At 32.9% G+C, this 19,905-nt stretch overlaps 1 protein-coding gene across 1 annotated transcript in view; it reads right to left on the reverse strand.

The window, feature by feature from the left end:
- The window catches only part of LOC126745866 (uncharacterized), a 103,685-nt gene that overhangs the window by 25,108 nt on the left and 58,672 nt on the right, over positions 1-19,905 (reverse strand). The window contains exons 3-7 of the mRNA XM_050453930.1: positions 17,197-17,398; positions 5,193-5,382; positions 4,827-5,139; positions 2,269-2,559; positions 315-546 (exon numbers count right to left, since the gene is read on the reverse strand). Of these exons, the coding sequence (XP_050309887.1) occupies positions 315-546; positions 2,269-2,559; positions 4,827-5,139; positions 5,193-5,382; positions 17,197-17,398 (1,228 nt within the window). The remainder of the gene's footprint in view (positions 1-314; positions 547-2,268; positions 2,560-4,826; positions 5,140-5,192; positions 5,383-17,196; positions 17,399-19,905) is intronic.

The following is a 19,905-nucleotide window of genomic DNA, read 5'->3' on the forward strand; positions in this document are numbered from 1 at the left end:
AAAGGTAAAAAAACTGATCCAAGAGTAGGATTTTGGTGACATCCACCAAAGTGCCAATATCTCGAAAACCATCGATTTTTTACTAAGGTCATTTTATGTTTTTCTGGGTGCTTATGAGTTGCTCCTTCAGTATTATCGTTGACTTTCCGGACACCCTGTATAGATATAAAAAGATGAGTAAATATATTTATAATTTAAAAAATTATCCCAATTTGAATACCTGTAATGGTTACGAAACTGATGATATTTGTAATGATTATAGTTATAATTTTGTATTTAGAACTTTTTAACAAATAATAATTATATCCTTTCACCTGAGGCGCTTTGGCGGCCAACAAAAGACTCCTCCTTAAAGACGGACTTCCTCCGGGTAACCTCGCCTGATTTATTCCAGGACTGGAGTTCCTCGATGAGTCCGAAGAAGACAAAAGTGTAGTTTGAATCGAACTTTTCGATAAGACCGGAGATTTTTTATTCCTTATCGGTGCAGCACGAGGAAGTCGGCTTTGTGGTTCTATTGATGGAGATAATTCTTTAATGCGGCTCCTAAAAATAAGAGTTTAAAACATTAAAGATAATGGCATAATAGAACTAGAACTTTTTAAGAACCAGTAAACAACATAAACACGTGAATACGACTGAAATAATTACCTATATTATCGTAATATTAATTTAATAAAATTATAAGTTAACACGAACTTGTGACAACTTATAATTTTATATAGATTTTCTAAAAATACAGTGGTGGCCAACTAAAACAAGAAACGATTTAAAAAAAAAATACTTTATTCAATGTTTCAGTTCTTTAAAATAAATTAAAACCATCTTAAAATTTTGATTGTTCATCACAACAGCAATATATAATTTATTTATAGACATTCCACTAAGAAATTTGTAAGGAATGCGGAATATAAACAAAATTTATAGATAACACAGTTGGCCATCTACTTAGAAACGACGAAAATAAACGGGCGTATAGTTCATTTCAAACCTTTATACTGGTAACAATTTGTGTTTTTTGTATCTACAAGCCTTGTCTTCCACAGTTTAAAATGGGTAGAAAAAAAATTGTGACCCGTCAATGCGTAAAATAATTTTTACGCTAAGGGAAAGAGGTTGGACTTGGTTGGGAAAGAGGTTGGAGTAAAATAGCTGACCACCTAAAATGTAAAAAAAAAATGGTTTTCTATGCACTCAAACACATAAAAGAACATAAAACGTACGAAAATATTCCACGCAAGAAAAGATCTAAAAAAACCAGCCAACGAACTGATGAAACTATTGTTCGAATGGCTAAAATGAATCCATTTTTAACCTCCAACCAGATTAAAGAAGAACTTTCTCCAGCTACCACGATATCATCACGAACTATAAGACGACGACTTAATGAGGCCAACCTATTTGGACGAGTATCCCGCAAGAAACCACTGCTAAAGAAGAAAAATCGCCAGGCTAGATTAAAATTCGCTAAGGACCATATTAATTGGACCATAAAAGAGTGGAAAAAAAAATTATGGTCTGATGAGATAAAAATAAATCGCATTGGTAGTGATGGTAGAATATTTGTTAGAAGACCAAGGGGTGCGGAAAATAATCCGAAGTATACTTTATTATCCGAAGTAATAATTTGCCGGTGTCTTGGGTTTTGCAACAAGACAATGATCCCAAGCACACGGCTAAGTCTGTAAAAAAATGGTTTGACGATAACCATGTTGATGTACTTGATTGGCCCTCATGTAGTCCGGATCTCAATCCCATTGAGAATCTTTGGAGAGACCTGAAAAAACTTTTAGAACATAAAAATATTAAAAACCTTAAAGATCTGGCGGAAGAAGCAGAGCAGGCGTGGAAATTGATACCACTAGCGAGATGTCAACATCTGGTGGAGTCAATGCCTAGGAGATGTAGAGCTGTCATTGAAAATAAGGGATTTGCTACAAAATATTGATTTATTTAGGGTTTAGAGTTCTTATTTTGTTTTTTTAAATTGATAATTCTTTGGTTTCTAATTAGTGGTCCAATTCAATATTTGTATAAAAAACTTACTTTTTTTTAAAAGTATATATGTGAACACAAATCCACTAAATTTATGGTAATATTAAAGGTAAATGTTAGTTACGACAATGGGCGAGAAATTTAAGAATAAACAATTTTATTTACAAAAGATTTATGAATTTTATTAATTTATTCACTCTAAATTCTAATTAGTTGGCCACCACTGTATATAACAATATAGATTTTTTATAATTTATGCAATTTTACACTAACCTTAAAACTGTATCCAATCTCAACCAGGCATTGCTCCTGATCAATCTGTCAGCCTGATTCACCAAACATTGTTCTAGTTGTATTTTAATCTTGTTTAGTAAATCGGCAAACGGTCTGGTCCAATGAGCGTCGACCATTTTGCAACACCGCGAGTAACTTCTGCATGCTTGATCAACGCCTAAGTTTTTCGCCGCTGCTAACATTTGATCTTCTACTTCGCAGACGCCGAAACCTAACCCGGCGTCTAAGGCATGGAAGGACGGCGATCCAAGAACTGCTGCGAAGTGTTGCCTACAAGTAATCATTAATTTATAAAATCCATTAGGAAAGTGATAAATATAATCTGGTACATCTGATGTTTATAATCTCTTTAGTACTAGAGTACGATAAGTAATTTTTTGAAAAGGTTCTAAAATTACAATCGGTGAATTTATTGAGTTTAAATTTTTAGCAAGACGCTTTGAATCTACAGGAAGAGATTTGGACAATTTAAGGCCAAATATTATGTTTCTTAATTGACAGAGATGAAAGAAAATCCCTTGGGTGTTTCTGGATTTCGATAAAATCTTTGAGACTGTTAATGGCATCTCAGATATTTAAACAAAATGGATTTATTGTAATTTTGCTTAAACTCTCTTAAAGTGCACATCGTATAAGTATTCGGGCAGTTGGAAACTTCAGAGATTAAGTAATAATTAAGTAAAATATATAGATTTTTTAGTCTAACAACTGTAATAAATAGTTATTTGTATGCAACATTAATAAATGATCCACTTGTAACAATAACTTGTAACTGGCAATTAGGGATAGGCCTATATTAGCCATCCAAGGTGTTTCAATGGATGTAATTGGTGTTTATTTAAATTATAAAATAGTTAGTGTTTTTTGTTAAATTATAAAATAAAACTTAATAGACGTACATAAACGGGTATAACACACTTATTAAGAATTACAGACCATAAAAGAAGTGTCAGAACAGAAAATCCTTTAACTTAAAATAATAAAATGGGTCTTGCAGAACATGCCATATACAAAAGTACACCAATTTAATTTCCAAGATGTAAAAATCTGAGATAAACAATCAAATCATACAAAAAAAAAACAATTTCAGAAACGATCTTATATTGATAAACACAATAAAAGTATTAATAAAAAGCAAGACACAGATAATTTAAGTACATCGTATTTCAAACTTATTAAAACAATAAAATACCTAATGGATAATTTTATCATTAAGTTTATTATAGGTTATATAGTTTATTCACATCTATGGACGCCCCGAAATTGGAAAATTCCCAATGATTCCACTAAAGGGCATAAAATGGGTTTTATTACTTGGTACAAATTTTCGAAATACTCTATATACAGGTTGTCCCACTTAAGATGGATACAAGCCAATATCTTGGTTGTTTATTGAGCGATTTTTTTCATTTTTGGTAGCATATTTCGCATATTTTGCCCAGAGTAAGAAATGCGATACCTCATGGACGTAGGTTTTAATTGGGTTTGATATTTTTCGATTCAAGAAGAAACTACCTTTAGGACACTATTTATTTCAAATCTGTTAAATTATATTCAATCCTCCTTACCTAAGATACTTAAGTTCTAATTTTGATCAGTATTGATAGAGGGTGTGTCCTTAAAATAAGACATTTTTATTTTTATAAATTTTTTTTTAAGTACATACTTACGACGCCACTAGATAAAAAACAACTAAAAACAACTAGCTCAACCAAGATATTGGCTTGTATCCATCTTAAGTCAGGCATCCTGTATAATCGTCTTCTTTCTGTTCTTAATTTAAGCGCTTGTTCTTCCATTTCTAAGGCAAAATTGAAGAAATTAATAATAATAATGAGTGTATTAGTTAAGCCAAAAAAATTACAAATATATAAGTAAAAAAAGTCAAAGTAAATAAATATAGTCAAGCAACTAAAAGGCCACAGATTTTTAGGAATCTTTTATAAATGATGACTTCCTGTGCTCTGTTGAGGACTGCTAATCGAAGTCCAATGACGTTTCCGGCTTGTAGATTAAGTAGTATAAGAATGTCTAAAACCGAACGATCCCGAATGCCATAGAGAAAAGGTTAGGGAGTGCTAATCGCACATAGAAAGAAATTTTCTATCGTCTTTCTTGTCTCTAATCTCGTTAGAGTGTTCCGCTGCTAATTGTAAAATAAAAAGTAGAGATTGAACTGTACGCGTATTTGCTTTTTCAGTATACAAGATAGTTAAAATTGTAACAGGGTGGCTGGCTTTAAGTAATGTTACAAATCCCATTCTCGTAAGAGTGTGATATTCCAAAAGAGAATTACTATTACTATTTAACATATTAAATTCTTGAAATTTTGTGGTGGCATCAAAAATTTAAGCCAAATTCTTAGGATAGAGGCCTGAATTAATTTTAATTGAAGTTTTTCAGATTCCTAAGTTCTATAAATTGAGGTGCCCACCGAGAAACATTGCGATTCAACTTTCACATATAAGAAGTAAGATTTTACTTCAATAACAAAGCCATGTTGCTGGTTTTAAAATGTAAACACTGAATAAGTTTACCTGTGATACAAATGACAAGCGTCTGACAGCTGTAGCACCAATTGACTAACCGGCTCCGCCCATCTCATAGAAGGTAATGTTGCCAAAATTTTTTCACAAGCCGCTGTGGTTTCCAACACTTTATCAGGAGACATGTTTACCACGTGCTGTTGGTAGCACTTCTCCCGAAGTTCCCTCGGCATGCTCGCGAACGCCCTGCTCGGCCACACTTTGACAAAATTCTGCGTGACCCATTGTAGACATTTCTGGTACAAGTCGTCTAGTCCGTAAGCGGCAGATAGAGGAAGAACTTCTAGTACACCAGTACAACAACCTTAAGGTATAAAAACTGTTAATGCGTGCTCTAGATGGCTAGGTTAGTCTTACCTGCACACGGTTTATGAAAATTGTGACAATGACGTTGTTTTAGGGCATGCTCAACTACTTCTTTAAGACCTTCGAGACCTAACATGTCAGATAAAGATGCCAGTTCCACCAGACTGATGGAGTCTGGGACATGGGCGGCTCCGCTATAGATGTGGCAAAGGGAGAAGTATACTGATTCATACGAGAAGCCCTGGAAACGTTTTAAATAATTAATAATAACAATAATAATATGTATGTTTATTGTTCTAAAACAGTTTAGAGAAATACTTAAACTATTTCGAAAAATCCAAAGATTTTCTGCAAAAAACCAATTAGAAACAGCCGAAAGCGCATTTTGGCATTAATTTTTAGGTTTTGCAGAAAACCAGAAGCATTTTTTTCATCGGTATTGTATGTTTCAATTAAAATAATGCTTTATATTAAAAAATAAGAATATTCTCGATTCTTGCATAAACATATTTAACGATTTGTCAATTTTTTACTGGAACGGCAGAATGGAATAAAAAGCCATGTGAATGATATGTATATTACCAATTTAAATTAAAAAGTTTGACTTAAATTAAAGAAAAAAACATGAACCATAACTTGCTATAATGAAAATTTATTGGCAAACTGATAATATTTAATATAAAAAATATACTATTGTTCATAATTGTTATTTAAAAGCTTACTGGCATTGAAAATTCCTATAATTTTATATTACAATACGATGGACGTTTATTTCATTTTATTTCTTTCTGTATTAACAAGATAACGATACTAACGTCATTGAAATAAGTAAGAAATTGACACCACATACCATCTGACACAAACATAAATAAATAGGATAAATAAAATACTTATGTCTCCCTTTACAGGCACACATATTTCAAACATAGCGATGTGCATCACTAGAGCTTAGAAGTTACAGTTTATATGGGTTCAGACAAATTCAAATCCATCAGATTCATTAGTGTAAAGTGGAAAATCAAAAGAGATTACACATTACAAAAAGATATATAAACATATACAACATTATAATATATAACTTTTATACAAAAGCCCAACTAAAAGAAATAATTCTTTCTAGGAATCTGAAGAAAGCATTCTGGCCCATTCTAAACATTACGTAAATAATCATGTTAGGTCACATTAATTTTTTTAAACTTATTTTTTTTATTGTTACCTAAGGGTTTTTTTGATTCCATTTAAATTAGGAAATAAAAAAAATATTTTCGCAAATAAAGGACTTTTGAAAAGAATAGACATTATAGACTGATGAATATTTAGGTCATTATTAATCCTCCAGTGGTTTAGCCTACTGCGTTAATATCCCAAAGCAACTTTATATATATACTTATATATATACTTTATATATAAAATGTATATATAAAATATATCTGTATAATAATATATCTATATATAAATATACATATAAATATAAGTGTACGGCTCAGATAGCGCTTTAACTATACGAGGTAGAGCAAAAAGTTCTACAGCAAAGTTGTAGGGTTGACAAAAACCTACGAACTAAAAATATTTTTATGTATACTGGGTGTGTCACAAAAAAGTTACTATAAAATATGATTTTTTTTAAATGGTACGCCTTGTATATTATGGTACTAAAATGTGAGGCAAAAAGAGTACTTTACTTTGGTATAACGCTTTTAAAATTTCTGAGCGGCGTTACAACGTAATTAATTTCTTTATGTTATTTTTTGCCTTTTAGAGGGTTCGTTTAAAAAATCATAATTAACTTAAAATTTATTCTGCGCCTATGAAACTTGTACCACAGTTAGTCTAGGGTACCTCCTCTAGGCTGACTATGATAATTTGTAATTTTTTAATATAAGGTGTTTTTAAAGAACTTTCAAACTTGCTGAAATTAAATACGCAATATCTCAAATTTTTTAAATGGAACACCCTGTATATTTTTATTTATTTAAGTTTGCCCCTCAAATACCTTCATTTTTTATTTAATATGTCCTATAGCTAAACCATTAGAGATATTTTAACTTTTCTGTAAAATACTACGCATAAAACGGGTATTCTTTAAGTTTTGATCAAGATTGCTTAGAAACATTGGTTTAAACGTCAAATAATAATTGTCAGATTATTAGTTTGATAACAGCAGTAGACAAGATTAATGTTTTCTCTTCAAAAACCATTTTAAAAATTATTATTAGTGAGTTAGTTAATCGATTTTTAATTTTTATTGTTCATTTTGTAATCAATATGAATTTTCCTCGTGAGGAATTTGTTGATATGATATATGCCCTTGGAGCTGCTGAAAGCCTTTTGGCATCTAGAATTTATGCGCAACTTTATCCTGAAAGGAGCCGTCCCCAAGCACAAGTGTTTCAAAACTCAAAGAAAGATTTGAGAGAACAGGAAGTGTAATTTATGAAAAACATGAACGGGTGAAGCCAGTTACAAATAAGGAAAACAGGATGACAGTAGCTTTAAGTGTGGTTGAAGATCCTCATAAAAGCGTTAGGCAGCTTGCTAAAGAATTACCCTTTAGTGCAACATCAATATCTCGCATGCTTCTTCCATCCTTACCATATTCAATTGTTGCAGGACTTACTTCCGCAGGATTATGAAAGAAGAATGGCTTTCTGTCAGTGGGCGCAAAATAAGATTCGTCAGCCTGAATTTTTTAATTTTGTGCTTTTTTCGGATGAAGCTACATTCCATAATAATGGCAGTGTTAATAAACATAATTTTCATCATTACGACCCCAGCAATCCATTCTTCACCCGAGAAATTCATCATCAACATAGATGGTCGCTTAATGTTTGGGCAGGAATTATAGGACATTTCGTTATTGGACCGCACTTTTTTATTGTACATCTTACAGGTAAAATGTATTTAAACTTTTTACAAAACAATTTTAATGTCCTTCTACAAACGTTGCCTGACCATGTTCGAGATAGGATTTGGTTTCAGCATGAGGGCGCTCCGGCTCATTATAGCCATGCTGTTAGAAATTTTTTAAATGAGCATTTTGATGACCGGTGGATAGGGAGAGGTGGGCCGGTCCCTTGGCCCGCAAGGTCCCCAGATTTGACCAAACTGGATTTTTTCTTGTGGGGATATGTGAAGGAAAAAGTCTATCAAACAACTCCTACTACAAGTGAAAATATGAAAAATAAAATTCGGGAGATTTTTCAAACAGTCACGCCAATTATGTTGGAAAAGGTTAATGAATGACTCATTCTCAAAAAGGGTAAACGCTTGCGTACAAAATTTAGGAGGTCATATTGAAAACAATTTATAATAATTGTAATTGATCTTTAAAATTTAAAATTAGTGTAACGATGTACATTTATGCAAAAATACGTTAGTACCTACCTAGTATGTAATTTAATTTTGCTGTTTTTTTTAGCAGTTTAAATGAATAATTGTGTTGGTTAATTTTTCAAGTATGTAATAATAATAATAATAATAATAATTGTAGGAAAAGTAATAATTCTAATTCTTCAATATTTTTTTTTAAGCAATCTTCATCAAAACTTAAAGAATACCCGTTTTATGCATAGTATTTTACAGAAAAGTTAAAATATCTCAAAAAGTACTTGGTTTAGCTATAGGACATATTAAATAAAAAATTAAGGTATTTGAGAGACAAACTTAATTAGATAAAAATATACAGGGTGTTCCATTTGAAAAATTTGAGATATTGCGTATTATCATAGTCAGCCTAGAGGAGGTACCCTAGACTAATTGTGGTACAAGTTTCATGGGCGCAGAAAAAATTTTAAACGAAGCCTCTAAAAGGCAAAAAATAACATAAAAAAATTAATTACGTTGCAACGCCGCATGGAAATTTTAAAAACGTTATACCAAAGTAAAGTACTCCTTATGCCTCACATTTTAGTACCATAATATACAAGGCGTACCATTTAAAAAAAAATCATATTTTATAGTAACTTTTTTGTGACACACCCAGTATACATACAAATATTTTTAGTTTGTAGATTTTTGTCAACCCTACAATTTTGCTGTAGAAATGTTTGCTCTACCTCGTATAGTTAAAGCGCTATCTGAGCCGTACACCTTGTTGGCACATCCTGTATATATACGTGATTTCTTAACACTGATTGTGTTCCAAACCCAAAACTAGTAGTCCTATGTAAGCTCTTAGTACTAAGGTTAAATTACATTTAAATAATAGGTAACCGTTATAGAGTTTGATATTTGTATTTTTTTGAAACACAGTACATTAAAAAATTTCAAAAATCATTTAGGATATATCAAATAAACTCCAAAAATTAAATTAAAATCAAATCAGAACAATAGCTATAGTATTTTCTTAACACTGATTTGATCTACATTAGTTACTTATAAAACATTACATTAACTAAACAAGATAAGAAAGTTATGCATAACTTAGTTATAAACATCCCTATTAATTTAATAGCGAAACTATTGGCGAATAAATTACACTCATTTACTATCTCTACTGATTATCTTATTATAAATAATTATTTAATATTTTTAGCTTAACCTTTTAATCAGATAACAAGCGAATCAATAAATTATATGGCAATGACTCAACTTTCACTTAATAAGCCCAATAAAAGAACCATTAATATTAAAAGATTTTTTTAAGCTATATAATTATTTAATTATTAGCATTAGTTAAATAAATAAACTTTTCCATATTTTTTTTTTCTGTAAAGAGATATTCACACGAGGAGGCCTAATCGGCATAGATAAAAATTTAAAGGAGGTTATCGGTTAACGTAGCGGGTAACGGCGAGCCATTCTTTGATGTTTTTTGCTGCATTTAACGGATCTATTCGATAATTTTCTTTGCAGCATAAATAAGATATTATTTTATGCCGTTTTTAGCTTTATAATTTTTTTTCTTGCCAGTCTATAGGTATATTATACAGGAAATATATTATCTGATATATTATATGATACACATGTCCAGAGTAAAATAAAAGAGTAGTTTTTGGTTAGTGGTTAAGCTGTTTCGTGATTTTATGAAAATTAGTTTGAGTTTCTCTTTTTTCTACAACTGTCTGATCTTTAGTTAGTTCTATCTGTCTTGTGGTACCAGTTACGGTTTTGTGCCAAATGGTGGAATCATCTAATAGATACCAATGCTAACACCATCTCTGACTCTTAAACTATTGAAAAATTAAAAGAGAAGAAAGATATTAGCTTCTTATTGCATGATTTTTATGTATATCAGGGTGGGACTGTTGTGAGAGTGTTTAATAACTTATCCAAAGCATTCGACTGCATATGGTTTTAAAAACATTAAATGGAACAGGGGGTCGAGTGATACCTTATTTTGAAGGTATTTTTATGTGGATTATAACCCTAAAGTTTTAAATTGTTACTATTTGCCTAGTCAATACAGGGGCTAATAAAAGTTACAAAAACATGTCAACATTTTTTATGACAAAAAATGCTTGTAAATTTAGCAGTTAAATAAATACAAAAAATTTTGTTCTCCTACATTGTGAACCGTACTTTCTGTTGTTTTTTTTTTAATACCCGTAGGTATCTATGCCAATTCTGCAAGGGAACTCTTGGTTATTGTTGAGACTTATTACAGCAACATTTTGAAGTTTAATAGTGGTTGTCAATTACTGCTGTCAGATCATAGTGTGTCAAACAAATAGCTCTTTAAAGTTAGTTAGTTACAACATTGAGTGTGATAATGGTTTATTCACTTGCTGAAAGAGTTGAAATAATTTCTCTTTTCTTTGCGAACAATGAACATGCTAATAGAACAGCCCAGCTCTTTAACACACTACAACACCCTAATCGACAGGTCCATCGCAAGTACATTTTGGGATTGGTTCAAAAATTTAGGGAAACTGGGTCTGTGGCTAATAAAAAGCGCGAAATGATTAATCCAGTGGTGAATGAAGCCTCAGAAGTAGCTAGATCCTACACTGAGCACAAGGAAGTTATCAACCGTGTCTGGTATTAAGAGAAGCAGCATTCAGAAGATATTAAAAAAAAAGCAAGTTTCATCCGTACAAAATGCATCTCGTACAAGAACTAAACGAAGACGATTTTGATAGGCGAGTACAATTTTGTGAAACTATATCTGAACAAGCCGCCAATGATCCACACTTTCACACTATTTAATGTATGTTTTTCTGACAAATGCTTCTTTTTCCTAAACGGTACTGTGAATCGTCACAACTGTCGCTATTGGGCTGATTCAAATCCCAGAATATTTCGTGAGGTGCATACACAACATCCTGAAAAATTAAATGTTTGGGCTGGCATTTTTGGTAAACATATCGTAGGCCCCTTTTTTTTACCTGACAATTTAACAGGAGAGATGTACCTGGAGTTATTAGAAAATACAATTCATCCAGCATTAGTGGATGAAATGATACTAGAAAATAACAACGAGTACTTGGAAAATCATCTAGTATTTCAGCAAGATGGGGCGCCACCCCACTATGCTGCAAGGGTTCGTCAATATTTGGACCAAACGTTTCCAGGACAATGGATTGGAAGAGGAGCTATTGAATGGCCTCCTCGTTCCCCGGACTTAAGCCCGTTAGATTTTTTTTTAATGGGGCCATTTAAAAACTAAAATTTATGCTAGTCAGCCAACATCGCTAGACCATTTGCGACAAAGAATAATTGATGAATGTCGTCAAATCACCCCAGAAATTTTGCAAAATGTACGGGAAATGTTTGAACAAAACCTGTATTATTATATGGAAGTCGAAGGCCAACATTTTGCACATTTACTTGATTGATTTTATCTTTAAGCCCTTTATTTAAAATTATACTTTTAACATTTTTTTGTAACTTTTATTAGCCCCTGTATCGACTAGGCAAATAGTAACGATTTAAAACTTTAGGGTTATAATCCACTTAAAAATACCTTTAAAATACTCGACCCCCCGTTCCATTTAAAATTTTGGGGGCCCTTGTGACCCCCGCTAGGGCTTTGCCCTCAGGGGGGCGAAACTAGCAAAAAAATGGTTCCCCCTTGAATAAAAAATTGACGGGTCCGAGGATTTGTTCGCAAATGTTCTGAGGGACCCAAAATAGGCTCTGTTTCGTTTTCAAATGGCCACCCTGTATACAACCTATTCATAAGTCCGGTGCAAGGGTTAACATTGAGTTATTAAATTTGTATTCAGTCTGTCAGTACGGAGGGGATCCTCAGACAAATACAACTAAAAATAATATATTAGATTCTTAATTAAATGGCCAAATAACCATAAAATTCTACTTAAAAAGCTTAAACTTATGAAGTTCGTTTTTTTTATGGCAAATCTCTTCTCGCAAGGATGCTAAGATTTTTACAACATGAGATTAAAGTGACTTTGGTAGTACTTCAAGTTCGTACCACTGACCCTTTCTATTTCTTTGATTTACAGCTCTACTATACAATCTGTTCATCTTTCATTTGCAGATCTTAATTTTTTTTACAGCCGTTCTATCCCTTCAGGATTAGTCTCTTAATTGGATTTACATATTTTATTAAAATGGTCTATTATAATGTGTTCTTTAAGAACTTGGCGCCGATGACATAAGGATTCAGTTTGGACTATTTTTTCGTTATATGATCCCCCAATTACTAATGTCATCGACTTATTATGGACTCCAACAGAAATTTGTTAGATTGTATACTTTCAGGATGTGATTAGAGGTTTCAAAGTTGGAATACGTGATAGGTGCTAGCTGTGTGAAGTTGAGATATTGAACCTAGAAGATAATGCAGCCAAATATAATTGTTATATTAAGTTGCCACTGTATATTTTTAAGTCTGATAGTTTAATGTTATCGTTTCTTATTGCAAAACTGTCTTTTTCCTCTCTAACACTACTCTCTCTTACACTATAGATGTGACTAAAATTTATTTCTGTTTCTATAACATCAGAAAATAAATTAGATAAAACAAATATATAAATAAAAAACAAATAAGTGTCATAAACTGCGATTACAAATGTGTAGGAGTAAAACTATTCTTCTCTAACACCACTAGCCACTCCTGTAGGTGTAGATTACGATTTGTTTCTATAAGATTAGAAGAGCTGATACAACCGTTCCTTTTTAACAATTGCTATATACCTGCAGTTAATTATTTGTTTTCCCTTATGCGACTCTCCAAATAACAGTACCGTACGGTACTTTATTTTACTATCGCCACAATTCCATCTGACGATGGCCAACTTTTGCTTTCTTGTTTATGTTTGACATACATTTTTTCGCAACAAAAACAATATTAAATTATTCCCCGCGGGTCTTAAATAACGCGAAAAGGCACACACTCGTTTGCACAACGCTTACTTTTATGATTGTTATTCCATTCGTTAATTATCGAAAAATAAGAACGTGGGTAATATAAAACTATCTCCAACAGTGATTTTTTTTTTACTTTTGGCATAATATTTTGTGGACTTATGGAGCGATAAAAGTTTATGTTCGTCCATTATGACGTGTCGTTTATACGGTCTGGCGACCCTTGGTAATTGGTAATTCGAGGTAAAAGTGGTGCACTGGTTGATTTACGTTCATTATGCAATTTTGTTCTTGGACCCTGTTTATATAAGCATACCAAATATATAAAATTTATTGTTTTATCTAAAAAAAAAACTCTTTGTCAGAACCTTCCCCTACCCTCCTTATTACATTTTCTTTGAGGGCTCACAGTAATGCCACCCCAATTTTTAGGATAAAAATCGAACCTCCCGATACGCCTCCACGTCGAAAAACCAGATCGACCAACAAAAACAAATATTTCAAATGGGAAGAGAACGACGACGAGCTCCCCCTGCTAAGCAGACTCAAAAACCTCGCGGAAAACCCTCAAAAAAACTCAAAGGTAAGCAGCGGAGGTGTCCCCGCTGCCAACCAACCTTCGACACCTCCGCGGAATGGCAGAGGTATAAATGGAGCGAGGACTGTAGCTTCCGACCTCTTCCGTCTCCTCCTCACGCCGTCAAGCGGATGAAGCCTCACTCGAATCGTATCCACGCTTGCAAGTACTGCCAGGAGATTTTTAAAACGTTAAAATTACTGAAGGAGCACAAGAAGGTGCATAAGCCCGAGGGGATGTGCGAGGAGGAGCAGCCTTTTTATAAACTCGACCATATCTAGGACCTCTATATTTGCTCCGTTTGTTCCGCGGAGAGGAAGACGCGGCCAAGGAACATATTCTCACCCATAAACAGATAATCAAATGTATCGCGTGCAATATAGAGTTTAAAGAGTATTTTGACTTGGGAGTTCATAACAAGCAAATACACAATCAGGAGGGGAAGTTTGGGTGCCCACGTTGCACCTACGCGTCCTCGAACTTGTACAGTTTTAAGGCACATATTAATTATGTGCATCTCAAGAGGTTTCCTTTTTATTGTAAGGAGTGTGGGAAGGGATTTAAGCACTATAAGACTTATATGGAGCATCAGAACTTGCATATTGGGAAAAAGCCTTACGTATGCATTGTATGCGAGAAGGCTTTTACTTACGAGAAGTACTTGCATGTGCACCAAGTGAGAAAACATCAGGTGAGTAAGCAGTTCCTCAAGCCCAAGGAGTTTTGTCCAAGTTTTCAGTAGCTTAAAGTTGGAATTTTTTTAAATAATGTTGCCCCTGTATGTTAGCTAAAATTTGCTGTAATGTCAAATTGATTCTTCGAGTCGCTTGAAAATTATCAATGTTAAACGTGCCGTATTCCTGGCCAGTCTTTAAACATTTGACCATACGAAAATGAGTCCAAGTTTTCACTAGCTTAGAACTAGAATTTTTTTAAATAATTTTGCCCTTGCTTGCCCCTGTATATTAGCTAACATCTGCTATAATTTCAATCCTAATCCTTAAGCCGCTTGAAAAATATGAATTTCAAACGTGCCGTATCCTGTCCAGTCTTTGAACATTTAGCTCTGCGAAATTGAGCCCAATTTTTCGTTAGCTTAGGGTTTGATTTTTTTTTAATAATTTTGCCCTTGCTTGCCCCTGTATGTTGGCTAAAGTCTGCTGTAATTTTAATCCGAGTCCTCAAGCCGTTTGAAATATATTAAGATCAAACGAGCCATAGTCCTGCCCATCTTTAAACATTGAAATCTACGAAATTAAGCCTAAGTTTTCACTATAATAGCTTATAGCTTAGAGTTTGAATTTTTGTAGATAATTTTGCTCCTGCTTGTCCCTGTATTTTAGCTAACTCTTGCTATAATTTCAGTCCGAATCCTTACGCCGCTTGACAAATATCAATGTGGAACGAGCCTTAGTTCTGGCCAATATTTAAACATTTGAACCTACAAAATTAAGTCCAAGTTTTCACTAGCTTAGATTTTTTTTTTTAATAATTTTGCCCTTGCTTACCCCTGTATGTTGGCTAAAGTCTGCTGTAATTTTAATCCGATTCCTCAAGTCGTTTGAAAACTATTAAGATCAAACGAGCCATAGTCCTGACCCATCTTTAAACATTTGGGTCAACGAAATTAAACCCAGGTTTTCACTAGCTTAGGGTTTGAACTTTTTTAAATAATTTTGCCCTTGCTCGCCCCTGTATGTTAGCCAAAGTCTGCTGTAAATTCAATCCGATTCCTCAAGCCGTTTGAAAAATATTAAGATGGAACGACTCATAGTCCCAGCCAATCTTTAAACATTGGGATCTAAGAAATTGAGCCCAAGTTTCTACTAGCTTAGGGTTTGAATTTTTTAGAATAATTTTGCCCCTGCCTGCCTCTGTATGTTGGCTAACGCCTGCTATAATTTCAGTCCGAATCCTTAAGCCGCTTGAAAAATATCAGTGTGGAACGAGCCTTAGTTCTGGCCAAGCTTTAAACATTTGAACCTACAAAATTGAGTCCAAGTTTTCACTTGCTTAGGATTGGATTTTTTTTAAATAATTTTGCTCCTGCTTGCCCTTGTATATAAGCTAAAATCTGCTGTAATTTCAATCCATTTAAAACATTTCAATAATTTAATGCTGCATCTATTGCGCTGTTCAGGCAATTAAATTGAATAAATTTATTGACTTGGTATGTTTCGATTTATCTTTATTACATTTATGCTTACAATGTCTTATTAATAAGTTTACGACTTAATGTAGTTTATTACGGAAAGTTTTACATGTATTGCGACTGAAGGCCTAAGAGATCTTTTTTTTTTCACCTGACATCAACCTTGATTAATTTACAGGAACAGTAAAATTCTAAATGTTTTTTACGCTCGGAATATTTACGCACAATACATACAAGATCAACAATTAACTTTGAAATATACTATGTATGTACATGCTATTGGTATGTACCTACATAAACTGTTGTTTTGATCTTCTAAAAGATATTTAGTCTTTTTATTTACTATTTAAAATATTTTTTGCCAGCCACTTTCAAATTCTCAAAAAGATTATAAAATAAAAATTTATCTGCTAGGAGTAAACTAACTTATGGCCAATTTCTTTAATTTTTGTCATCCTGATATGACTGTCTTTGTGATATATGCCTGTTAAACATTTTCAGGATTTGCCATCCTGCAAAAACAAAGAAGTTGCTAAATGGAAGAAATATTTAAATTTAAACTAGCTAAATGTTAACGAATACACAGCTGAAATAATGAATTTTAATTCTTCTTAATTAAAGATTTTTAATATCTAGAAGTTTTTTGGATAGCTTCCCAACCTTTAAGCCAAACCTGAAATATTCGCAGAAAATACTTAAAAATGTGATTTTCTTTTCTAGAACACATTCATTATTTTTGATTTGAAGAATACCCGTTTATAACACTCATATTATTCAGTCCCATTTAAAAATGAAAAATTATTTAATCTTCTCAGGCTATCGATTTAATTTTAAGTTTGTTTTATTTTTTCTATAGCAAATCAGGAAGGGATAACTAAAACTTAAATCTCCCGTTTAAAGCGCCCAAATATTGATTTAAAGTGAATTGGTATAACAAGAATCAATGCAATGGTAACAAATATATTTACCTTTTAGTAAGTGTACTACAGTTTTAATAATAACATAAGATTTCTCTAATATAATATTTCCCTATGGCAATACTACTAATTACCTACCTGTAAAGAAATAACATTTCCAGACTTTTCCAGCCAGTTTCCACTGAGTAAGGCAGCAAAATATTGGCACCTCGAAGCTAAAATGCATTTGTGTGCTTTCAGTTTATGACCATCCACCTCCACGACCACGTCCGGACCAATTTCTTCCAAAAACATGCGTAATAAGTCAGTGCCGAGTCTGCGTACTGCTTTTTTCGGTTGACTAAACATTAAAAAAAATACTCGATGTAAAAATTTTCGAAAAAAAAAAACTTTTATCTTGTTGCCCTTGGTAACGATATAAGAAATATGTCCGTAATGGATTTTAAAGTGCTCGTATATGAACCATTCATGTTTTATACTGCCTACAAGTACGTCAAAGAACAACATAAAGCAAGCCAGATAACAAGGGAAATAAATATAAAGCATATAAAGAACCGGTTTGTTGAGATGCAAGACAATAATTTAGTGTTTATTTGACATTCTTTGCAAGTAGTATCGTAAAGTATAAAAAAGAAGAAATAGTGTTTTATGCACTTTTCAAGAGCGCATTCGCCGTCTTTGCTGAATAGAATTAAAATTTATGGAGCTTTAATTATACAGGGTGTCCCAAAATTAGTGGACGAAACGCGAACCCTGTATTCTTTGGTCAAAAATAACCTCACTTTTTCCTATAAACATATATCGGCAAACGCCCCCCAAGGGAGCTACGCCCCTTTTAAAGGGGGCACCTGAAGATGGTTTTTTCTACTTATTTTCGAAACGGGTAAATATAAAAATTTTAAATTTTGGTATTCTCCCAATTTTGATATGTTAGATTTAGTTGTCGTTTCATAATTTTCATTATTTAGTCAGGTGCGTATCATTTAGGGGGTGAGCCTAAAAAAATACTTAAAAAAATATTGTTTGCAAAGTTTTTGTTTTTTTTTTCCTTAAATTTTAAAAATCTAAAGCATTTTACGTAAAAAAGTACCTCTTGGTCAATAAAGCTAGGAATTACCATTTTCGAGAAAAACGCATTTAAATATAACGCTGCATAGTCTTATTAATAACAATTTTTATTAAAACTCAATAGCACGCTTCAAAAGTAAATTGACAAATAAAATTGCAAACAGATAAAAGTACTAATTTATTTGAGGCAAATGTTCAAACAAGTTTCCGTTTTCCTGAATGCATAACCTGGATCTTATTTGAATTTTTTGGGTCGATCTAAGAATTTCAAATCGGTTTTCTTTTATTTGGCCTGTAGCTGCGAGAATTCGCCTCTAAAGGTCTTCTGGAGTATCAATTTCGGTGGCATAAATAATATTGCACATATTACCCCAAAGATAATAATCCAGAGGATTAAGGTCGGGCGATCGTGCAGGCCAGTTTATTGGACCACCTCGGCCTATCTATCTGCCCGTAAAATTATTGTCCAGCCAGTTTCTCACCTGTCGGCTGTAGTGAGCTAGTGCCCCATCGTGCTGAAAAATCATTTCCAGCCGAGTTTCTATGGGAACATCGTCCAGTTAATCTCTGAGATTGTTTTGAAGAAAATTTAAATAATGACGACCAGTTAACCTGTGTGGCAAAATAATTGGGGATATCAATTTATCTCCTATTAAACCCGCCCATACTTTAAAGGAAAATCTATGCTGAAAGATAGTTCGTGGAACTACTCTCGGATTCTCGATGCTCCAAAACTGAGTATTACGGCTGTTAAAGCCCTTACTCCTAGAAAAAGTTGCCCTATCTGACCACAAAATTTTTTGACGAAGATTTGGGTGATTTAAAATCCAATGACAAAAGTCTACTCGAGCTGGAAAATCTTCTTCTTCTAACTCCTGAACCCTTTTATAATGGAAAGGATGGTATCCTAACATCTTAGTCATTCTTCCAATCTGAAATTATTTTTAAATATTTTAAATTGCATAGGAAATAAGCCTAAACCTTAGTAAGCCACTAAACATTCCAGTTAGTCGTCAAAAGGATTTGTTTTGGGGTGTTTGATGTTTGTGATAAGACTTATTCAAGTAAATAAAGTAAATAATAATAATAATAGTAATTAGAGTATTTTGAAATGAATTTAATGCGATTCGACGATAATAATTAATAACAACACTATTTATACCAATCTCAATTTTCAGTTATATGTACTTTAAATTTAATTTTTTGGATACCAAATTAGGTACTTAATTATTTATTTATCATATTTAATTTTTCTTACATTTGACTTTGGGATATTGGTAATCTCTTTTAAGGTTCTCAATGATATTTGAGGGTTTTCTTCAATTAAATTCAGTACTTCCTTATAACCATCATTTGCAATTGGTCTTCCTTGCCCTCGAGCACGTTCGAGGATCCATATTCAAGTAAATTTCTATGAATTCTAAAAAAAACTTTCCAATGTGGAAGCCTTCTTGCAGGAAACCTCCGCCGATACTCTGGTGCAGCGGCATGTGCGTTTCCATTGCAAAACCCATACATAAAATGAATTTCTACTTTTTCACGGGTCGAAAAGTCTTCCATAGTTAAAAAGATTGAAGAACAATTTGAATGCAAAATGACAACTAATCAATTACAACAAATGTTAATGTCATTATGCAGTGTGTCAATTTTTTCCAAAGCCTGCTACTAAGTTTTCATAAAAATTGGTAGTGAAAGTAATACTATGCAGCGTTATTTTTAAATGCGTTTTTCTCGAAAATGGTAACTCGTAGAGCTATTGACCGAGAGGTACTTTTTTAC

This window comes from Anthonomus grandis, chromosome 1 (genome assembly GCF_022605725.1).
Source record: "Anthonomus grandis grandis chromosome 1, icAntGran1.3, whole genome shotgun sequence".
Lineage (NCBI taxonomy): Eukaryota > Metazoa > Arthropoda > Insecta > Coleoptera > Curculionidae > Anthonomus > Anthonomus grandis.